The 19,500-nt window shown below is 40.2% G+C and overlaps 1 protein-coding gene and 1 long non-coding RNA gene across 3 annotated transcripts in view; one reads left to right on the forward strand and one right to left on the reverse strand.

The window, feature by feature from the left end:
• Nucleotides 1-11,880, reverse strand: part of SGK1 (serum/glucocorticoid regulated kinase 1) — a 112,231-nt gene extending 100,351 nt beyond the window's left edge. Inside the window, exon 1 of one of the 2 annotated variants that reach the window (XM_086317958.1) lies at nucleotides 11,319-11,880. In XM_086317958.1, coding sequence (XP_086174084.1) covers nucleotides 11,319-11,387 — 69 coding nt within the window. In that variant the 5' untranslated portion in view covers nucleotides 11,388-11,880. The remainder of the gene's footprint in view (nucleotides 1-11,318) is intronic. The other variant, XM_086317959.1, reaches the window with a different exon arrangement.
• On the forward strand, nucleotides 11,632-19,044 carry LOC147366168 (uncharacterized). The gene is made up of 3 exons (XR_015133208.1): nucleotides 11,632-11,770; nucleotides 18,272-18,351; nucleotides 18,921-19,044. It is a non-coding gene; the product is annotated as an uncharacterized LOC147366168 (long non-coding RNA).
• The last annotated feature ends 456 nt before the right edge of the window (nucleotides 19,045-19,500 follow it).

The raw sequence follows: 19,500 nt of genomic DNA on the forward strand, positions 1-19,500 counted from the left end.
GCTACAGTCCATGAGCTGCAAAGAGTCAGACACAACTGAGTGACTGAGCACACACACAATGTCCTTCTAAGAAGGGAAAATTTGGACAGATAAATACAGAGGGAAGATACAGGGAGAAGATGGCCATCCATAAGCACAGAAGAGAGGCCTGGAACAGACCCTTTCCTTGCAGCCCTTAGGAGGAACCAACTTTGCTGATCCCTTCCTCTGAAACTTTCAGCTTCCAGAACTGTGAGGCAATACAAATTCATTGCTTAAGCCGCTCAGTTTGTGGTAGTTGGTTATGGCAGCCCTAAGAAACCGATACAATTCCATTTCCATGAAAATCAAAGATAGTTTCTGGAAGCTTTTCTTACTTCTCACCCAGAGATGAATTAGAAATTCTATAATCTACCGCCATGAATTAAGTGCCATAGATGTCTTTAATCATGGCAAACTAAGATCATGGCATCCAGTCCCATCACTTCATGGCAAATAGTTGGGGAAACAATGGAAACAGTGACAGACTTTATTTTCTTGGGCTCCAAATTCACTGCAGATGGTGACTGCAGCCATGAGATTAAAAGACACTTGCTCCCAGAAAAACAGCTATGACCAGCCTGCTGCTGCTACTGCTGCTAAGTCGCTTCAGTCGTGTCCGACTCTGTGCGACTCCATAGATGGCAGCCCACCAAGCTCCCCCATTAGACAGCATATTAAAAAGCAGAGACATTACTTTGCCAACAAAGGTCCATCTAGTCAAAGGTATGGTTTTTCCAGTAGTCATGTATAGCGGTGAGAGTTGGACTATACAGAAAGCTGAGTGCCAAAGAATTGATGCTTTTGAACTGTGGTGTTGAAAAGACTCTTGAGAGTCCCTTGGACTGCAAGGAGATCCAACCAGTCAATCCTAAAGAAAACCAGTCCTGAATGTTCACTAGAAGGATTGATGCTGAAGCTGAAACTTCAATGCTTTGGCCACGTGATGTGAAGAACTGACTCACTGGAAAAGACCCTGATGCTGGGAAAGATTGAAGGCAGGAGGAGAAGGGGACAACAGAGGATGAGATGGTTAGATGGCATCACCGACTTGATGAACATGAGTTTGAGCAAGCTCCAGGAGTGGAAGCCTGGCGTGCTGTAGTCCATGGGGTTGCAAAGAGTCAGACACGACTGAGCGACTACACTGAACTGACTAATGTCTTTGATATCTCTTAACTCCTTAAGCCTTACAATTCCGCTAAACATATTCTTCAGTAAAACACTAATACTTCCCTGGTGGCTCAAACCGTAAAGCGTCTGCCTACAACGCGGGAAACCCAGGTTCAATCCCTGGGTCGGGAAGATCTCCTGGAGAAGGAAATGGCAACCTACTCCAGTATTCTTGCCTGGAAAATCCCATGGATGGTAGAACCTGGTAGGCTACAGTCCATGGGGTCGCAAAGAGTCAGACACGACTGAGCAACTTCACTCTCACTTTCAATATATTCATTCAGCTTTTCTTGTTATTATAAGGATATTAAAAAAATCATTTACATCTAACAGCATAAAAACACTAACCCAATCATCAAAATAGAATCCAATTTCAAGTTCTGTGCTCAAATCTAGTTTGTACCAAGACTGACCAAACAAAAACATTGTTTCACTACCTGTGTTAGAGTATTTTAATTCATTAATGCCTTGGGTTCTAGTTCTTCTTCACTTTTATGGGTTGCCATGTCGGCACTATTTAAAGCAGTGAAAAATGGACACTAAGATTTTCTTTAAATTCTTTCTCATTATCAATGCCCTCTCTGTTTAACCGAGTATTGTTATTATAATTACACTTCATCTGCCCTCCCCAAACCCTTTTGTTTTTATTGATCCATTAAACATATATTATTGACATATGTTTACTACATATTATACTATTATGTACCAGACACTCAAGCAAAGCTCTGAATAAGACAGACAAAATCTCTGGGCTCAGGGAGTTTATATTCTAGGTTTCAGAGAAGCTATAAGAGACTCTAAAGAAAGTTCATTTTTAATGTCTTTACTTTCGTACTACTCCATTGTTTTGTAGCTTAGCTTTACTTGAATCTTTTTAACTACTCTAGAAGCTACATACTCAGTTTTCTTTCTTACACTTTTTCCCCCCACAAATAACCCAAAGATTTAGGCTTCAAAGGATATTCAATTTTCAGAAAAAGCAATCTATAGAAAAGATATTTATGACTAGAAAACGTTGAAAATACATATTTTTACATATCGAACAATTTGATTTTTTTTCCTTCTCAGAATATTTTAAAGTTGGTTCCACAAAAATTTGAGTCTTAAAATGTTTTAACTATTTGGGGGCCCTTTTTACCTTGCTGTTTCTAGAAACTAATATCTTGGAGCTGTTAGGATCTTTGATACTGGCTGGTTCACTCTACCAGACTCTACCAGAGTCTGGTTCACTCTACCAGACTCGGAGGTGGCAAGATATTCCTGAAGCCACTGAATGAGAAGAACACAGGTTCCCTGTTTCCTGTGGAACACGAGTCTAGGGGTATTTTCTGTCAAGCTCTCCTCTCTTTGGCCTTGATGTGAGCCTGTCTTTCAGAGACAGGAGAGAAAGAGACGGAGGAAGGTGGAGGGAGAAAAGGAAAAAGAGAAAAGAAGAGGAGGGCTAGAGGAAGAGAAAAAGAAAAGAACCTTATGACTAGTCATCCCCCAAACAAAGGCATTTTGGGTGACTGCCCTGACTTAGGAGGACAAAAGAGACCAAGGTGACCCCCGTGCTGTAAAAATAGCTCAGCGGACTCTTCCCAGAAAAATGTCACAGCAGGCTCTGGGAAGCAATTAGAGTAATATTTTGGCATCTTGCATCACCAGGGGAAGATTCTCCTGCCGTCCTAGTTACAGCCTTGATTTTCATTTCTCTTTGTTGTAAATACTTATGAAATCATTTCAGAATGCTGCGAAGAAATAGGTGTGAGAGAAAACAAACACTAATAGTAATCCTGTCCGCAAATGCCGGAGCCGCTGCAGAAGGAAGCCAAGGCAGCACCTAGCCCCCCTGGCTGTCTGCTCTCGCCATTGCCCTCCTCGTGCCTCCTTCTTCTCTTCCTCCTACACAGAAGCTTTCAAAATTTGCCAGCTCACTGTGTAGGCTGCCAGAGGAAGTTGGCTAATGGCTGGGGCCACCTGCCCTTGACCAAGGATCTGGGGAGGTGTCTGGCAGATGACTTTCTTGTTCCCAGCTCTGGCGGACGCATTGAGTCTAAGGACCTGGGCAGCCTGCTTTTCTGCTAGGAAGGGTGGGACTTCTGAAGGATGGGACTCTCCAGAGAAGTAGTGGCCACTGCTCCAGTTAAAGCCCTTTGAGAAACTGTATGCCCTGTGAACTTAGCCTTCTTCAACTCCATGCAAGGGATATACATCCTTACCCCATCATTGGTGAAGATTCTATGCTCCAAGCTAGGAACCAAGGTTCTAGTTAGCAGGTAGGAAACAGCATCCCATGTAAGCCAGGAGGCTTCTCCTTATCTGCCAGTGTTAAGAACATTGACTTCAGGAATTTCCTGGTGGTCCAATGGTTAAGACTGAGCATTTTCACTGTTGTGGCCTGGGGTTCAATCCCTGGTCAGGTAACTAAGATCCCACAAGCTTCGAGGCACGGCCAGGGCGGGGGCGGGGGTGGGGGGAGTATTGCTTAACTGTTTGGATTATCTAGTGTGCATAAAAATACATCACACTTTAAAAAAGATAACATCATGATATTTCCTTTAATAAAAAACTATCTTTAGCTTCACTTAAATTACTGATTAAGCTTTTCTATCCATTCAGTTCCTATCAGTTCTTCCCCTTACACTTCTAAAACTATCTTTAGCATCACTTAAATTACTGATTAAGCTTTTCTATCCATTCAGTTCTTATCAGTTCTTCCCCTTACACTTCTATAATCAGAAATCTCCAAATGAGGGCATGTGTTTCAGTGACTCGCCATGCTCTGTTTTAGATTTGCTTTATCTTGTTAAGCATTTATAGATCATAAGATATGGGTGCACTCAGAATGTCTCTTACAACAGTTTATGTGTACTTGTTTTCCAAAAAGTGGAACTTTTAAGGAACTCACTTTCCTTTCACAAGATTTTCTAAGCATTGTGGCAGAATGAGAGCCTAACTATCCAGGGCTTTCTTGAGAACTGCCAAAGTGACAAATATCTGCTACTCCTTACCTGTGTACTGTGCTACTGAAGAGTCATCCCCTAGCACAACCAAACCTAACCAGTCCCTGCTCCAGTCCAAACCCCCTAAGACTCACTGTGCAAAGCAGGAAAGACCTCTTGACTTCAAAGTTCTCTTCACACTAAGGGGCTCCTAAGATCACTTTGAAAAATGAGGAAAAACCATAATAACTGGGAAGGTGCTTTAAGGATTCTAGGTAAGATAATATACAATGCATAACATATAGTGTTGAAGTCAGTGATTTATATTAATATAAAATCAAAAGAGAGTAATGAATCATGACTGTGTCTGTCTTGTTTGTCCTGACAAGGAAATCATTACAGAAAAGAAGTTGTGGTGTGAGCACTGATCGTAAAATGAGCTGAGTTCAAGGTTCCTTGCCAGCTGCTAAGTGTAGTGACAACTTGTCTTTGAGTTGGATTTAAGTTATTTTTCAAAGTCCTCACATATAATATCCACATCTAAACACAGAACTAAAATGCATTACCTTCCTAAGCCATTCATCTATCTCAAGACAGAAACAGGAGGACAAGGCAACCACTTAGGGATCACTTAATACAAGGATTCATTGATTTACTTGATTCATACGTTCATTTAACAAATATGGTTTGACTAGTTAGAAATATAGAAGTGGTTGAGATGGCAAAGAATCTGCCTGCAATGCAGGAGACCCAGATTTGATTCCTAGGTTGGGAAGATCCTCTGTAGAAGGGAATGGCTACCTACTCCATTATTCTTGCCTGGAGAGGTCCATGGACAGAGGAGCCTGATGGGCTACAGTCCACTGGGTCATGAAGAGTCAGACATGACTGAGTAACTAACACACGCACACACAGGAGGGGATACAGAGAACAAGGTAACGGGTTCTCTATCCTTAAGGACCTTCCTGCCCTATGGGAGCTCCAGGTGGGTCCTGGGTTACAGCACAGGGTGACTGCAGTTGTGTTCTATGCCCTCGAGTGCACACAGGGGTGACTCAAATGGCTCAGACTTTAGCTACTTCTGAAGACAGTACAGTAGAAGCCATTGAAATCTCCACTGTGGTTTCAGGAAGGTGAAAGCGAAGTCGCTCAGTCGTGTCCGACTCTTTGTGACCCTATGGACTGCAGCCTACCAGGCTTCTCCGTTCATGGGATTTTCCAGGCAAGAGTACCGGAGTGGGTTGCCTTTTCCTTCTCCAGGGGATCTTCACGACCCAGGGATCGAACCCAGGTCTCCCTCATTGTGGGCAGACGCTTTACCCTCTGAGCCACCAGGAGTTCAAGAAGTATAATTAAATATATTTTGGATAAATCCAAGACAGACTTCTGATTCCTACTGTCTTCCAGTGGAAGGTCATTCCAGGAGTCCAGTGGGAGATGTCATTCACCACAGCTGTGACCACCATGATCTCCCCACTTCCCTCCACCCCACATAATCCTCTCTGGATGGAATTTACATCCCTACAGAGGTGATTGCCTCACTGTCATTTACTGCAGTGGCTTCAATGGAAATACTGGTGGTGCTAAAGCTGACTGCCTGAATTTGGATTCTGGCTATACCTCTTTCTAGCACCATGACCTTGGACTGCTTACTCCTCTGATTCAGCTTCTTTGATTGTGAAATGGGAATAATGGAGTGATTGTGACAATTATACCAGTAAAGTGTTATACTAGCGAGGCTTGACCCTTAGGAAACATTCAGTAAACGCTAGCCCCCTGAGAAGACGTAAAGAGCTTTCCATAAGAAAATGACTTTTATTATCATTCCAGTTCAGCTGCTTTCAGGAGTTGAAGGACACAGAAGCCTGGCATGCTGCAGTCTATGGAGTCAAAAAGGGTCAGACACGACTTAGCGACTGAACAGCAACAAATAGAACAGTCAAGGGAAGTAAAATATAAAGGGATGAAGTTTTAGAAACAGTGGTGTAGAATAACCACTTCAGAGGAGGTTGATCTCATTTCTCTGCTTCACTAGAAGAAACATAATAACTAGCCGGAAACCCTTTGCTTTATTCCCCATCATTTTTAGAGAAAGGAGGAAGCTAGGGCCATCAGACCTCTTCAAGTCTCTTTCGACCACACTGGATTGTCTAACATCACAGATAGGATGTGCAGTGGTGAAGGATACAGACTTTGCAGCCATATGCTTTGATCCAACCCCTGACTCTCCCACAAACTAGCTGTATGATGTAGGATTACTCCCTCTACCTCGGCCCATGACACTTCTTCATCTACCATGTTGGGATAACAATAGTATCTCCCATAGACTTTTCATGTTTGAGAAATTAAATGTGTAACATACTTCGGCCTCTTAGAGCAGTGGTCAACAATATTAGGGCTGTGTAAGTATGGTGGTGGTCAGTCTCTCAGTCGTGTCTGACTCTTTGTGACCCCATGAACTGTAACCCGCCAGGCTCCTCTTTCCATGGGATTTTTCAAACAAGAATACTCAAGTGGGTTACCATTTCTTACTCCAGAGGATCTTCCTGACCTAGGGATCAAATTCTGGTCTCCTGCATCTTTGGCATTGAACTCGAATTCTTTACCGCTGAGCCACTGGGGTAAGCATAAGTGATGGTCATTATAAAACATTGTCATTAGTAAAGAATAATGCAAGATTGATTGTTCAAATGCACAAAATCATGATATACTGAGTCAAAACAAGTTCAAAAGAAGTGTCTTGTCAAAATTGGTGGTCACGAGGCAGTTAGTACTAGGAAGATGAACTAGATTTTGTCCCTACTATATTTCTTAAAGAATGAATGAATGAGGCCTGAAGCACTGAACCAGTTTGAGAGCATAAAAAAAAGAAAAAAAGACACTTGATCTGGAAGTGAAAAGCCTACCTGTGAGGAGTGGCTTAGCCCCATTTTAGTTGAGTAAGTGATTCACCTGTCAAGCACTGTTTCTACATCTTTAAAATAGGTAGGTCAATGAAAGAGTTTCTAAGGTGCATATTCCAAATCCAAAATTCCATCCTGCCTAGTTATCCTCTGAAATGTTATGAAAGATAATGTGATTCTGTCTTTAGAAGTCTTAAAAAGACCCTGATGCTGGGAAGGATTGAAGGCAGGAGGAGAAGGGGATGACAGAGGATGAGACGGTTAGATGGCATTACCGACTTGATGAACATGAGTTTGAGCAAGTTCCGGGAGTTGATGAAGGACAAGGAATCCTGGCTTGCTGAAGTCTGTGGGGTCACAGTCAGACATGACTGAGCGACTGAACTGAACTGATTTACATACCTAAGGAATTTCCAAAATGGGTTATCAAGTTGAAGATAATATCATTTTTGGTGTTTTCTGAGTCATAATGCAGGCTTTCCTGATGGCGCAGATGGTAAAGTATCTGCCTGCAACGCAGGAAACCCAGGTTCAATCTCTGGGTTGGGAAGATCCCCTAAAGAAGGGAATGGCTACCCACTCCAATATTCTTGCCTGGAGAATTAGGTAGACAAAGGAGCCTGGCAGGCTACAGTCCATGCAAGAATCTGAACCATGAACAAATCTTTAAATCCATGAAAATGGATTATCTTTAGCAAACCCTATACCTTTTAAAGCTCTTAGATTTTGACAATAAAACTGATAAGGACATTTTTCCATTTATCTTAAATGAATTTTTCAGAGATTCTAAGAGTAAAGAATAATCCATAGGCATTTAATGTTAACTTATCATTAACACATACAGAATGGAAGTAGAATTCTTACCGAGTTTAGCTTAGCTATTCTCAACTAAATGAAATTAAGCTGATTTAGTTGAGCTTTTAAGACATGGCGGTGGCAAGCATAAATCCAAAGGATTTGGGGCAACTAGCACCAGGACTGCCTTTCTTTAGATTGTGTTCCTTGAGGCTGGGTTCCCCAGAGCTGCCTCAGTCATGACTGAGGGTTGGAAAGAAGCTTCGAGAGAGTCAGCTGAAGACTAGTTCCCTTTGTAGGTTTTATAAATTGCATAATGGCATAAAATTTTTACTTGGGGAGAAAAAAAGATTCTGTTATGGAAGAAAAAAGGGGGTGGGAATGTGATTCAAAAACAGAAAGTCTGGATTAAGAATATGGGCTTTGGGTCAAGGAAAATCAAAAATTTGGCTCTGCTACTTTTTAGTTAAGTGATATTGGGTTGGTTGTTTAATCTCTCTTAAGCCATGCTTTGCACATTTAATGTTTTCTTACTTCACAGGATGACTCTGAGGATTTCATGAGCTAATACGTATAAAGCACTTGACCCATAACTTCTAGAACATAGCAAGCTCTCAATAAATGGTGCTACACTTATTCTTCTAAATGAATCACAGGGTGGATCATTCTGCCTTCCCTTTTGGCGACCTTCTTAGGCTTCTTGTGAAATATCTCAGAGGCGTAGGAAGCACTAGTTAAGCTTTCTGCCATCAAAATTTGGGTCCAAACCTCCATGTTTTTAGTAAGCCCTAAAAAATCCATGTTTTTAGTAAGCCCTAAAAAATCTATGGGTTTTTTCCAAGATCTATTCATGGTTTAATGTGGGCATTGGACAAAGGTTCATTTTGTAAGACTGTCTAAGTAGGTTAAAAATAAAATATGCAGAAATCTGTGGAACTTCAACAATAGAATATAAGAAAAATGGATTATTCTTAGCTGAGAACAAAGGCATTCTAGTATATAAATATGCATACAGATGCATAGAGAAGATCTGGGAAAGATAGATGTCAACATTTACCTCTGGATAAGAAAGGCAGAGGGATTTACCTGGGTATTATCTTAATGTTTTACGCATTTATTTACATATCAGCTGTGTAATTAAAGACCCCAAACAAACAAAGGAATAAAAAAGCAAAACCTATAGCAAAGTCATGGTACAGACTGAAATGAACTTTCAGAAATGATAATGTATGGACAAGAATCAAAGACTTTATCCCTTAGGGCCCTCCATGATTTGACACAAAGGCATATTCTGCTGTTTTGTCCTTGAAGAGTAAGAACAACGAGAGGGGAGGTTTCTGATACTATCTCCAGAAAATGATAGATCCAGATTCAAAGATAGATGAAGCTGCGGGGCTGGATGGGTGTGTGCATGCTAAATCGCTTCAGTCATGTCTGACTCTTTGGGACCCCATGGACTGTAGCCCACCAGCCTCCTCTGTCCATGGGATTCTCCAGGCAAAAATACTGGAGAGGGTTGCCAGGTTCTCCTCCAGGAGATCTTCCTGATGGAGGGATAGAACCCATGTCTCTTAGGTCTCCTACATATCTTGGTTTCATGTTCTTTCTCTCTGCAAGCACTCAGGTTAGACATCAGTACCCTGGCTAGTTCTTTGCAAAATGCAAGGTCTACAGAGGCAGCAACTGAAGGCTACTGTTAAATTCGGCTTTTAAGCAAAAAAGAAACTAGATAGTAAATTAACAGTTATTATAGCACATTTTGATAGCAAAGAAAATAAGAGAAAACTTAAAATCTACTTGACAGTTACTCAGTTGATTAAATATATCTGATTGAGAAGTATTAAAGTAAATAAATAAACACAAACCAAAAACCAACCAACCAAAAAAAATCACCATCACTGTCCCCTTAGTACCACCAATCAATTAATTAAATGAGAGTAAAGAGTTTAATTCATTCATTTAGTTAATTAATTAAATGAGAGTAAAGAGTTTAACTACTGAGTTATGAGCTATGGCATTTTTTATTTATTATCAAAACACTTGTTTACTGTGTTGGAAATTGTTTTTTACAAAGTGATCTTTCCTTGGAAAGAAATATCTTGGCTACAGGGAAAAATGAAGAAACATGGTGGACTCTGAGAAGTGGCACTGCCTTGCTCCAATTCAACTTGAGTCTCCTCCAGCGGGAGACCTCCTTGCCAGGTGCTGAGGCCTCCGGTGCAGAAGCCAGGACAACGTGGGTTTTGCTTTGGTTTTAATGAATATGTTTTGACCCATGGACTTTAGGGAAGGTTTAGCTCGACTGATGGGAATTCAGTCACAGGTGTGTGGGAAACTGTGTTGGCCCTCTGACCTGGACTGACATGCTGTTCCCAGCCCTGCCTTCCCAGCTTGCCCACTTGGTGCAGGACATAGTCCAGCCCAGTGTGTAGTTCACTGTGTTCTGTTGGTGATTTAAGTGAAGGGCTGTGTTTCCGGAGCAGCACATGGAAGACCTGAATGAAGGAACCGGGAATGAATGAAGAGAATCATTTTGATGGAATTGCCCTAGGGTATCAAATAGACCAGGGCAGCTGGGGGCTGGAGGAAGCTGCTGTTGCTTAAGAAACTCTCCACAAGAATGTCAGTCATCAGTTGCTTAACAATCATTCATTTCTTACCTCTCACTTATGTATAAATTTGCAGATTTACGCAGACCACCAGTGGGACCATTACAATGAACTGAGTTTACTGTGAAACACAAGGAAAGCCCCCTCCCTTTTCTTTGCTCATTTACAAGCAATGTATCATTAACGTCCTGAACAGAAGAACAAGAATTTAAGAAATAAAAGTATACAGCAGCATAACCCCATATTATCACTTGAATTCACACTGCCCATGAAAAGAAAGGCGGTTGTACCAAGTAAAATTGAGGCAACCTGAAATAGAGGATTTAAAATGCTGGACTCCATCAGTTCTCTGAAAGGTCATTCTAGTCCTTTGCTATTTTTACCATAGATAAGGACTCAGCAAGTTATTGGCCAGATGAATCTGGGAAGCTAGAAGCTGATGCTTCTGAGGCAGGAAGATGATAAAGCTGCACTTGAGACCGAGTGAATGAAAGGTGTGGGAAAAGTTGAAGCCTTCAAAGATAAGAGAGAGCGAGAGCGCACCACGGAATTAGTCCCCAACCAAATTAACTAGCCGATAACTGTACCCAGGCTAATTCTCTTTGAAACTGTTTGTAATCTTGTGGCTTTGGTTGGGAAATTCCCATTCCCAGCTCTAAACCATCCTTAGGACATCTCAGCCCAACCCCCTCCTCCCAAAGCAACTCTGCCTAGGTGCCCCCACCCTCAAATCTGCATCAAGGCAGGTCTATTTCCCAGCTGGACAACTGCGACCAGACACACACGACTTCCATTTGGGGCTTTGCCACCGAAACTTGGGCTTACCTCCGGCAAGCAATCAAAGGCATTTCAGACAAGAGCAGAAAACAAAAGAAGCAAACAAAACCTGTCCTTACCCGTTTCTTAAAAAATTGGAAGGCTGAGCATTTCTTGACTGGGAATCCATTCATGTCTTTGTTTACCATTTTCCACGGTGGGGACTTCACGGTTAACAGATCCAGGGTGGCCCCCACCTGGTCAATGCATCTGGTTCCCGACTTGCCTCCTGGACTAGTTGACGAAGACCGAGCGGGATGGAGAATCCAGCGCGGCTTAGGTTTTCACTCACACATTCTGCAGCACCGGCTACTGCAGCAACCTCTCCCCGCTCTCAGTTTCCACCGACAGTGGCTCTTCTCTTTCCATCACTGCTCCGAAAGGCAGGCATCACCGCAACAGGACCCCAGGATGCCCCGGATTCCGAGTAGAGGCTCTGGCTGCTGCCCAGCAGGAGAAGGGCACCCTCTGCGCGCCCCCAGCTACCTGGCTGCTCTGCGGCGTGTGCACTGGGAGAGTCGCTCTGCTCCAGGTGATGCGCTTGTGGAGGCTGCCGGAGAGGAGAGCTGTTTTTGATTGTGCAAGTTCCAGTGGGAGCTGTAGTTAAGCAGCTGAGAGAAGGAGTAAGAAAGAGCAGAAGCCAGAGGAACGGGGGGGTGGGGGGAGGAAGGGGGAGGGAGAGCCGCGCCAGAAAAGCAGAGGGAGAGGGAAAGCAGTGCTGGAAGACACAGCGATTCATGAATATCTGAGCAGCGCGGATGGAGAGTAGGCATCAGCGCAGGATGCACTGAAAAGCAGTTGACTCCCTTCGGGAGGTTTACTTTAATAGCTTTTTCCCCTTTTCTTTTTGTTGTTAGGATCCTTTAAATCAGATTTTCTTATAACATGCAGAATGTTTTAATTTTATGCTCATTGAAATTCTGTTGATACATATTCCTGCGGGCGGGGAGGGGACGGTTCTCAATGGAAATTTAATCAAATTTATTCCCGATCTGTCCAAATGTGGAGAAAAATAAAGTGTAACAATGGATGATCTCTCATTATGTAGAACCTTGCTAGTGTCCTCTTCCTACTTGTCATAATATAATAGGCAACTGTGAACATTAGTTTGTGTGTGTGTGTATGTGTGTATTTTCCACTAAAGGAATCTGTTTAAAAAAAGAACACAATGGGCATATATCCAAAGTGTCTTATGCAAAAAATACAAAGGGCATTACCAAAAAGTGTCACTGAATCCATTTAACAGAAAGGAGGACTCAAAATGAATAAGAGGGGAAAGCGTTTTCCCCCCATTAAGTGAAAATCTACCCTTCCTCATTTTTTACTCATGTTGTTCTTTACAAATTAAATTCATTTTGAAGAGCCACGTAGTTTGTGTGTGGCCAATTTTTCCATGTTTACTTTTTCCTGTCGATATTTTATGGGGATTTTTAACAAAGTTGATAGCTAAATAGAGAGAGCAAAGAAAACAATCTTGGCATCCAATTGGGCACTGCTACATCAGTGTGTGGCTTTCTGCCAGTCAACTGACCTCATGGTGCCTCTCAGAAGGTGCCTCATCCATGAAATGGAGGCAGTCACTCCTTCGTTCATTCACTCATTTATTTACTTAGTCATTCACTTGTGTGCTGTGTCATTCCATGTATCTATTATATCCAAATGGAGCAAGTGTCCCCAGGATGTAGAGCCTTTTCAATGTCACCACAAAGGAATATAGTTAATAAATGAGGGAAAGGCACAATGTCTACTTGATAAAATGAATGGGCAGCTCATTAAAAGCGATATGCCTAACATTGTTAACATATTTATAAGACGGTCTGTGGCAAGGTTAACTGGGAAAGAGATGCACTGATTTCATTGAATTGGAATATACATCTTTAGAGCTAGACCAGGTTTGGTGGGGAATAACAATGAAATCTTGTTAGCTAAATGATTTGAGATTTCCAAAAGAAAATGTAACACAACCACATGATGGTATTATAACTGAAGAAAAATAAGTGCTTTATTTTGGAGATATATGTTAAGTTGTGCAAGATGCAAGGAGTATATTATTTAAACTCCAGCAGTGATAGCTTTGGGGGTTCTTCTAAAGAGTTCATTAAAACTCTGGTAGTTTGAAGAGAATTTTTTTTTTTTTTGTCCCCATTAGGCAGTTTGTAGGACCTCAGTTCCCCTACCAGGGACTAAACCCAGGCCATGGCAGTGAAAGCACAAAATCCTAACCGCTAAGCAACCAGGGAACTCCCCAAAGAGAATTTTTGAGGCAGGTAGGAATGTCCTTTATCATGATGATGGGGTGGATTATATGATTATGCATTTGTCAAAATTTATCAGACTTTATATATGAAGGAAGAAAATGTTACTCTATATAAATTACAGTTCAATAAACCTGATTAAAATAAATCATGGCCATTCAAATTCTTTCCTGTTTCTCATACTGCCCCTTCCTTAAAAGTATTTTAAGAGATAGTAATTGAATTTGAGTGATATGCAAAAGAAGGCCTCTCTAAGACCCTGTTGAAAGTGGGAACTAGGGACCTTGCCTTGATTCCACACTGATACAGCACACATACTGGTTTTAAGTGCACTGTACATTTATTTGGAGTGAAAAGGGAAGGTTGATAGAAACCATAGAGGAGGTGAGGATAAAGCTAAATCCTATCCCTCCTCACCACTATATGCCACCCCTTTGGAGCTGCTACACTGTCCTGAGTCTATGTTAGATCCTGTGGTAGGTCCTGTGAATGCAAATATCCTAATGAAGTCACAGCCCACTAAAGAAACACATATTGTTGAAAGAATGATATATTATTGTGTGTTAGAAATAACATATATTATGCAATATATACTGTTGTTTTTCAGTCACCAAGGCATGTCTGGCACTTTGTGACCCCATGGATTGCAGCATACCAGGCCTCCCTGTCCCTCACCATCTCTCAGAGTTTGGCCAAGTTCATGTCCATTGAATCAGTGATGCCATCCAACCATTTTATCCTCTGTTGCCTTTTTCTCTTTCTGCCTTTATATTTTATATAATAAGAATGATATAAATTATATATGATTCTATATGTACAAGTGTTAACTTCACCTTGGTTTGGAGGGGTGGCTGAGTGGTTTAGAGAGGAAGGCCTGGGAAGTTTTCCTCAAAGTTAGTTCAGAACTTTAAAGAATAAGTAGAGGTTGGTCAGAGGTTGGTCTCTTTCTCCCTGGTCAGAAGGAGAAGCAAAGGGCAGGGGTTCTGACCAGATCAGGTAGCCCATTATTTGAGATGATATTTTGATCATCTGTAATAATAGATAATGTGTTTAACTGTACTGTGTTGGCTTCTCAGGGAAAAGCAAGCATCTCTCATCTATTACCTCTCTTTTCATAAATAAAACTGCCTGCAGGTAGGCTCAGAGTGACTGCTTTTTATAAATTTCTCCTTTGCCAAGCTCATTAGTATCTACAAAGGACCATAGACTACCTCTTATGGTAGAACAGAAAATAACTCCTGGACTCTTACAACATCTTGCTTACATATTAAACTTGTTTCAATTTAAGTAATTTATTTTCTTACTTTTTTTTTTCATTGAACATGCTCATTCATTTCTGTAGCTTCAGCCTACACTATAGTGCCTGGACCATGCTAGGCATTCAATGAACGTTTTTTAAATGAATTGAAAAAAAAAACAAAAACACTGTGTAAAGCTAACATCAGTGACTCTGGCACCAGGCTGTTAGTAAGAATTGTTAAATATTTTTGAAATTCTTAAACCATAAAGTAAACTCCCGTCATTATTAATGTACTGAGCTCTAATTAAACCCAATGACCCTTAATTCTTCCCAGTTCTTTAAGATTCAATGACATTGAGACCCTGGGATGACACATCTTTTTTATTAAAAAACTCTCATGTTAAAAAGAATCTCTTAATCCTCTATTTGCTTTTTGGAATATATTTACTTTTCCTCTCAAGTATAATGTTTAGACTATAACACAAATAATAAAATAAAGCAAATAGGTAGGACTGACTACCAATATATAAAAGACATGGAGAGATTTGGAAGATCTGGTTACTAATCTCCCTTCCCTAATTGTATGACCTTGAATAAGTCCCTTCAATTCACTGAACATGTTTCTTCATCTGTAAAACAATAACAAAATGCATTATGTCTACCTCATAAGGCCTTAGAGAGACCTTAAATGCATCAATGCATATAAGTATCAATGCAAAAAATAAATTTCATTAATAGATAGTTGATTTACAATGTTATGTTAGTTTCAGGTGTACAGCAAAGTGATCCAGCTATGCATACATATTCTTTTTCATATTCTGTTGCATTATAGGCTATTGCAAGATACTGAATATAGTTCCCTGTGCTATACAGTAAGTCTCTATTGGTTATCCATTTTATATATAAAAGTATGTATATTCTGGGGAAGGCAATGGCACCCCACTCCAGTACTCTTGCCTGGAAAATCCCATGGACGGAGGAGCCTGGTGGGCTGAAGTCCATGGGGTTGCTAGGAGTCGGACACGACTGAGCGACTTCACTTTCACTTTTCACTTTCATGCATTGGAGAAGGCAATGGCAACCCACTCCAGTGTTCTTGCCTGGAGAATCCCAGGGACGGCGGAGCCTGGTGGGCTGCCGTCTCTGGGGTCGCACAGAGTCGGACACGACTGATGGGACTTAGCAGTATGTATATTCTAATCCCAAACTCCTAATTTATCCTTCTCCTGCTTTCTCCTTTGGTAACCATCAGTTCATTTTCTATGTCTGTGAGTCTGTTTCTATTTTGTGTTTAAGTACATTTCTATTATTTTTTTTTTAGATTTCACATATAATTGATATCATATGATATCTCTCTCTCTTTCTGACTTACTTTACTTAATATGTTAATTTCTAGGTCCATCCATGTTGCAGCAAAAGTATCAGATAATATGTATTAATAAAAAGGCCTGTAAAATAATACCTAACTCGACATTTTTGGTTTTACTGAAGTAAGACAGGTATACTGCTGTAGTACTTTTTAGAAAGTTCGCCTTCCATAGATCAAATTGTTTTTGTGTCATAGGCTTAGTTACTAAATGGAATGTGAATTCTTTTTTTTCCCCCAAAGCAACCTGGAAAACATAAAAAATGATAAACAACTAAAGATCTGTCTAGTGACAAATGTCCCTAAGGAGAAAAGGACACAAATAGACCACATGATGAGAAATGTTTTACATTCCTATTTGACCCGGATGACTGGATCGTTTGCTTAAAACTCCAGCCATAGTGGTAGGTATGCAATTAGGAGTTAGGAGAGCCCACTGGGAATTATGGATTTATTTTTGTATGTAGGAAAGAATCTTTCTTTTAATTAGAATTCTTTGGTTTCACCAAATTAGTTTTCATTTAATTCGTGCATGTATTAAAGGATAAGTTACAAAAGAAAAATTAAGCCTTGAATATCAGTTCATGATATTTTTCTTTGAGAGAAAGAATTATGTACATAAGAAGAATCAATACCAGAATGGGTTCATGGAACTTTGCAGAATGGCATCCCTTTTGTAGATAAGAGACTAAGTAAGGCTAAAGTACTACAGCCTTAGAGTTGGTTTTCATTCTAACTATATTTACAAAAGAAAAAAAAGGCATGCAATTCATAGATATACAGCTTCCTCACAGAGATAATATTTATCAACTATATTCTTCTAATTGGCAAAATGATCTAATTGGCAAATATATTTTCAATGTTATCTGATTTGACTATCTATTGAATGGCAAGTATATGCTAGTCATTCTAAGAAAAAGAACAATCTAATACAAAGACCTGTATTTGTCTTAGCAAATCTTACCTAATGATAATATTTAGTTCACATTTAAGGCACTTGACATTTTTTTTCATGGTATGGTTTTAGCCAGATCACCAAATAAACTGGACTTTTATTTATCTCTATTACCTGAAAGATTTTTAGATAAACTTGCAAAATTTAGTTCCTTAGTTCAAGAGACCCTGTAGCAACTGATTAAAAATTCAAGATACCTCCCTACATTTCTCTGTTATTTGCTTTTAACCTGGGCCTGCTCCCCTACATAGGAACCCACACACACATTGACCTCTCTTCCTTTGTTTTTTCTTTCATTGTTTCCACATAATAAAGATATCAAACATATTTATGACGTAGCCTTTTCTGAAGTGAGGGTGTTAAAAAAATTGGCTCCTCCTTGTGACAATGTGACAACATGTAGCCCAAGGGGACAAATCAATTTGTTAGTAATTGCTCATTTGAATATTAGTGATAATTCATTCAACATAAACAGTGAATTTGCAGCTCTGCCAGATTTCACATTTATGCATCTATTTCTGCTCCCTCACTTAAATCATACAAGGGATTTAAAACCTACAAAGCTTGTTTATTTTAAAGAAGATATATTCCTTTGAACTCCCTTTAGACTTGACGATCCTTATTACAGTGATCTCTTTCTTCCTGAGTTAGGATGCTTTCAACAGGCAGCAAGACTTTGCCATCGTAAAAGTCTCATTGATGGAAACCTGGAGAACATACAAATTCAGACTTCTGTGTGCACATACGTGTACCTACTCAGTGGGAATGAATAGAGCCGGTCAGGAGAGCATTCTGTAAAGGTCATTATCATCTGTGAATTAGATTGTCTTCTGAATGACTTTGAGAAATGAATTAGAAACTCTAGATGGTAATGGATTTTATAACCTTATTATTGGATGCAATTTTGGGCAGTGGGGAATATTTTTAGCAATGTCTCTCCTTTTTCTCTCAACATTCAACCTTTAAGATCAAGTTCAATATGACTCCTAAAAATGAGGTCAGAAGTTGTATTTTCAATTTGATTTGTCCAAAAGATGTTCATTAACCGTTTCTCTATGGAGAGCACAAATGAACACTGGCTTGGAGGGTTGCTCTTGTCATTCATCTCGCCATGCTCTGTATATGATGCAATAGGCTACTGGGATTGGTACTGACTGAGAAGATGCTAGAGGGAAATTAGCAGCCTATAACAGAGTTATGTTTTCTCCATTTTACAGGCACTATCTTTGGCTTTTTCTCTAAGAGGTCCATGCAGTGAAAAATTGAATCAGTTTCTCAGATAATTCAAATCAAAAGGGTAAGTGATCTGGGTAGATAGATCCAATGGTGGGAGTGGCCCCGGAAGAGACAAAGAACCAGGAGCCTCATACCTTAGTATCCTAGAAATTGCTGTGCCTTAGGGTGAATTGATCCCTGAATGGGATTGGCTTCAATTTGAAACTCTCTGAGTTTAACTGGGGTTTATCTGTTTTGTAAATTATGCTTATTTAAATTGAACACAATTTCATCTAGTTTGGCTTATTTTGTTTTCAAGGGAAATCAGACATCATGTATATAACGTCAACTCAAAACTATTAGAGTGGGAATAATAAACATTGAAATGAATGGGGTCTCCCCTCCAGTTAATATGGTTTAGTAGAATTAGCATGGCTTTGTATAGATGGACTGGAATTCTGCCTCTGAAACTTACTAGTTATGTGATTCCAGGCAAGCTAAAAATAGACATAATACTACCTAATTGGTTGGTTGTGAACATTAAAGGAGATATACACATATGTGTACATATTTCTATATCTATGTGTTTATATCTGCCTATGACAGTTTTAAAACATGGTTGCTAATACTTCAATTTGCTCTCATTGACAGGTTGGATCTGGTTGATGACCCCTCGCTTTGAATCTGATTAGGCTTGTGTCTTCTTTAATCAATGTAACACAGTGAAAGTGCTGTTATGTGACTTCTGAGCTTAGGTCATAAAAGGTCAAATTGCTTTATTTTGTTCATTGCAACTGTCTTACTTTGAGTCCTGAGCCACTGTGTAAGAGGTTTGTGGCCTAAAGACCACAATGTGAGGAACCTCAAGCTGCATGAAGAAGCCAGGAGTAGGTTCTCTGGTTGACGGCCTCAATTGAGCCCAGCTTTCAAGTCAACCCAGCCCAGGAACCAGACATAAGAGATAATGTTTCAGATAATTCCAGCCCTGAAGTATTTGAATCATCTCAGCTGTTTGAAATTTTTCAGCTGAGCTCTCAGGCTTTGTGGAGCAGAGATAGCATTTATGAGCATAACAAAATGCTATTCATCTCTGAGTATATACTTCATAGATTTTAGGTGCAATGCTTAGTGTTTGGACATTTACAAAGAATAGTATTTGATCACAGCCAGTTCCTAGAATTGTAGAGTGTAACATACTGCTGCAAAGGACCCTAGAGATCTTTCAGTCAAA

The sequence above is a fragment of the Bos grunniens genome, chromosome 9 (assembly GCF_055505025.1).
Source record: "Bos grunniens cultivar Pamir isolate PY7600 chromosome 9, Bosgru_T2T1.0, whole genome shotgun sequence".
NCBI lineage: Eukaryota > Metazoa > Chordata > Mammalia > Artiodactyla > Bovidae > Bos > Bos grunniens.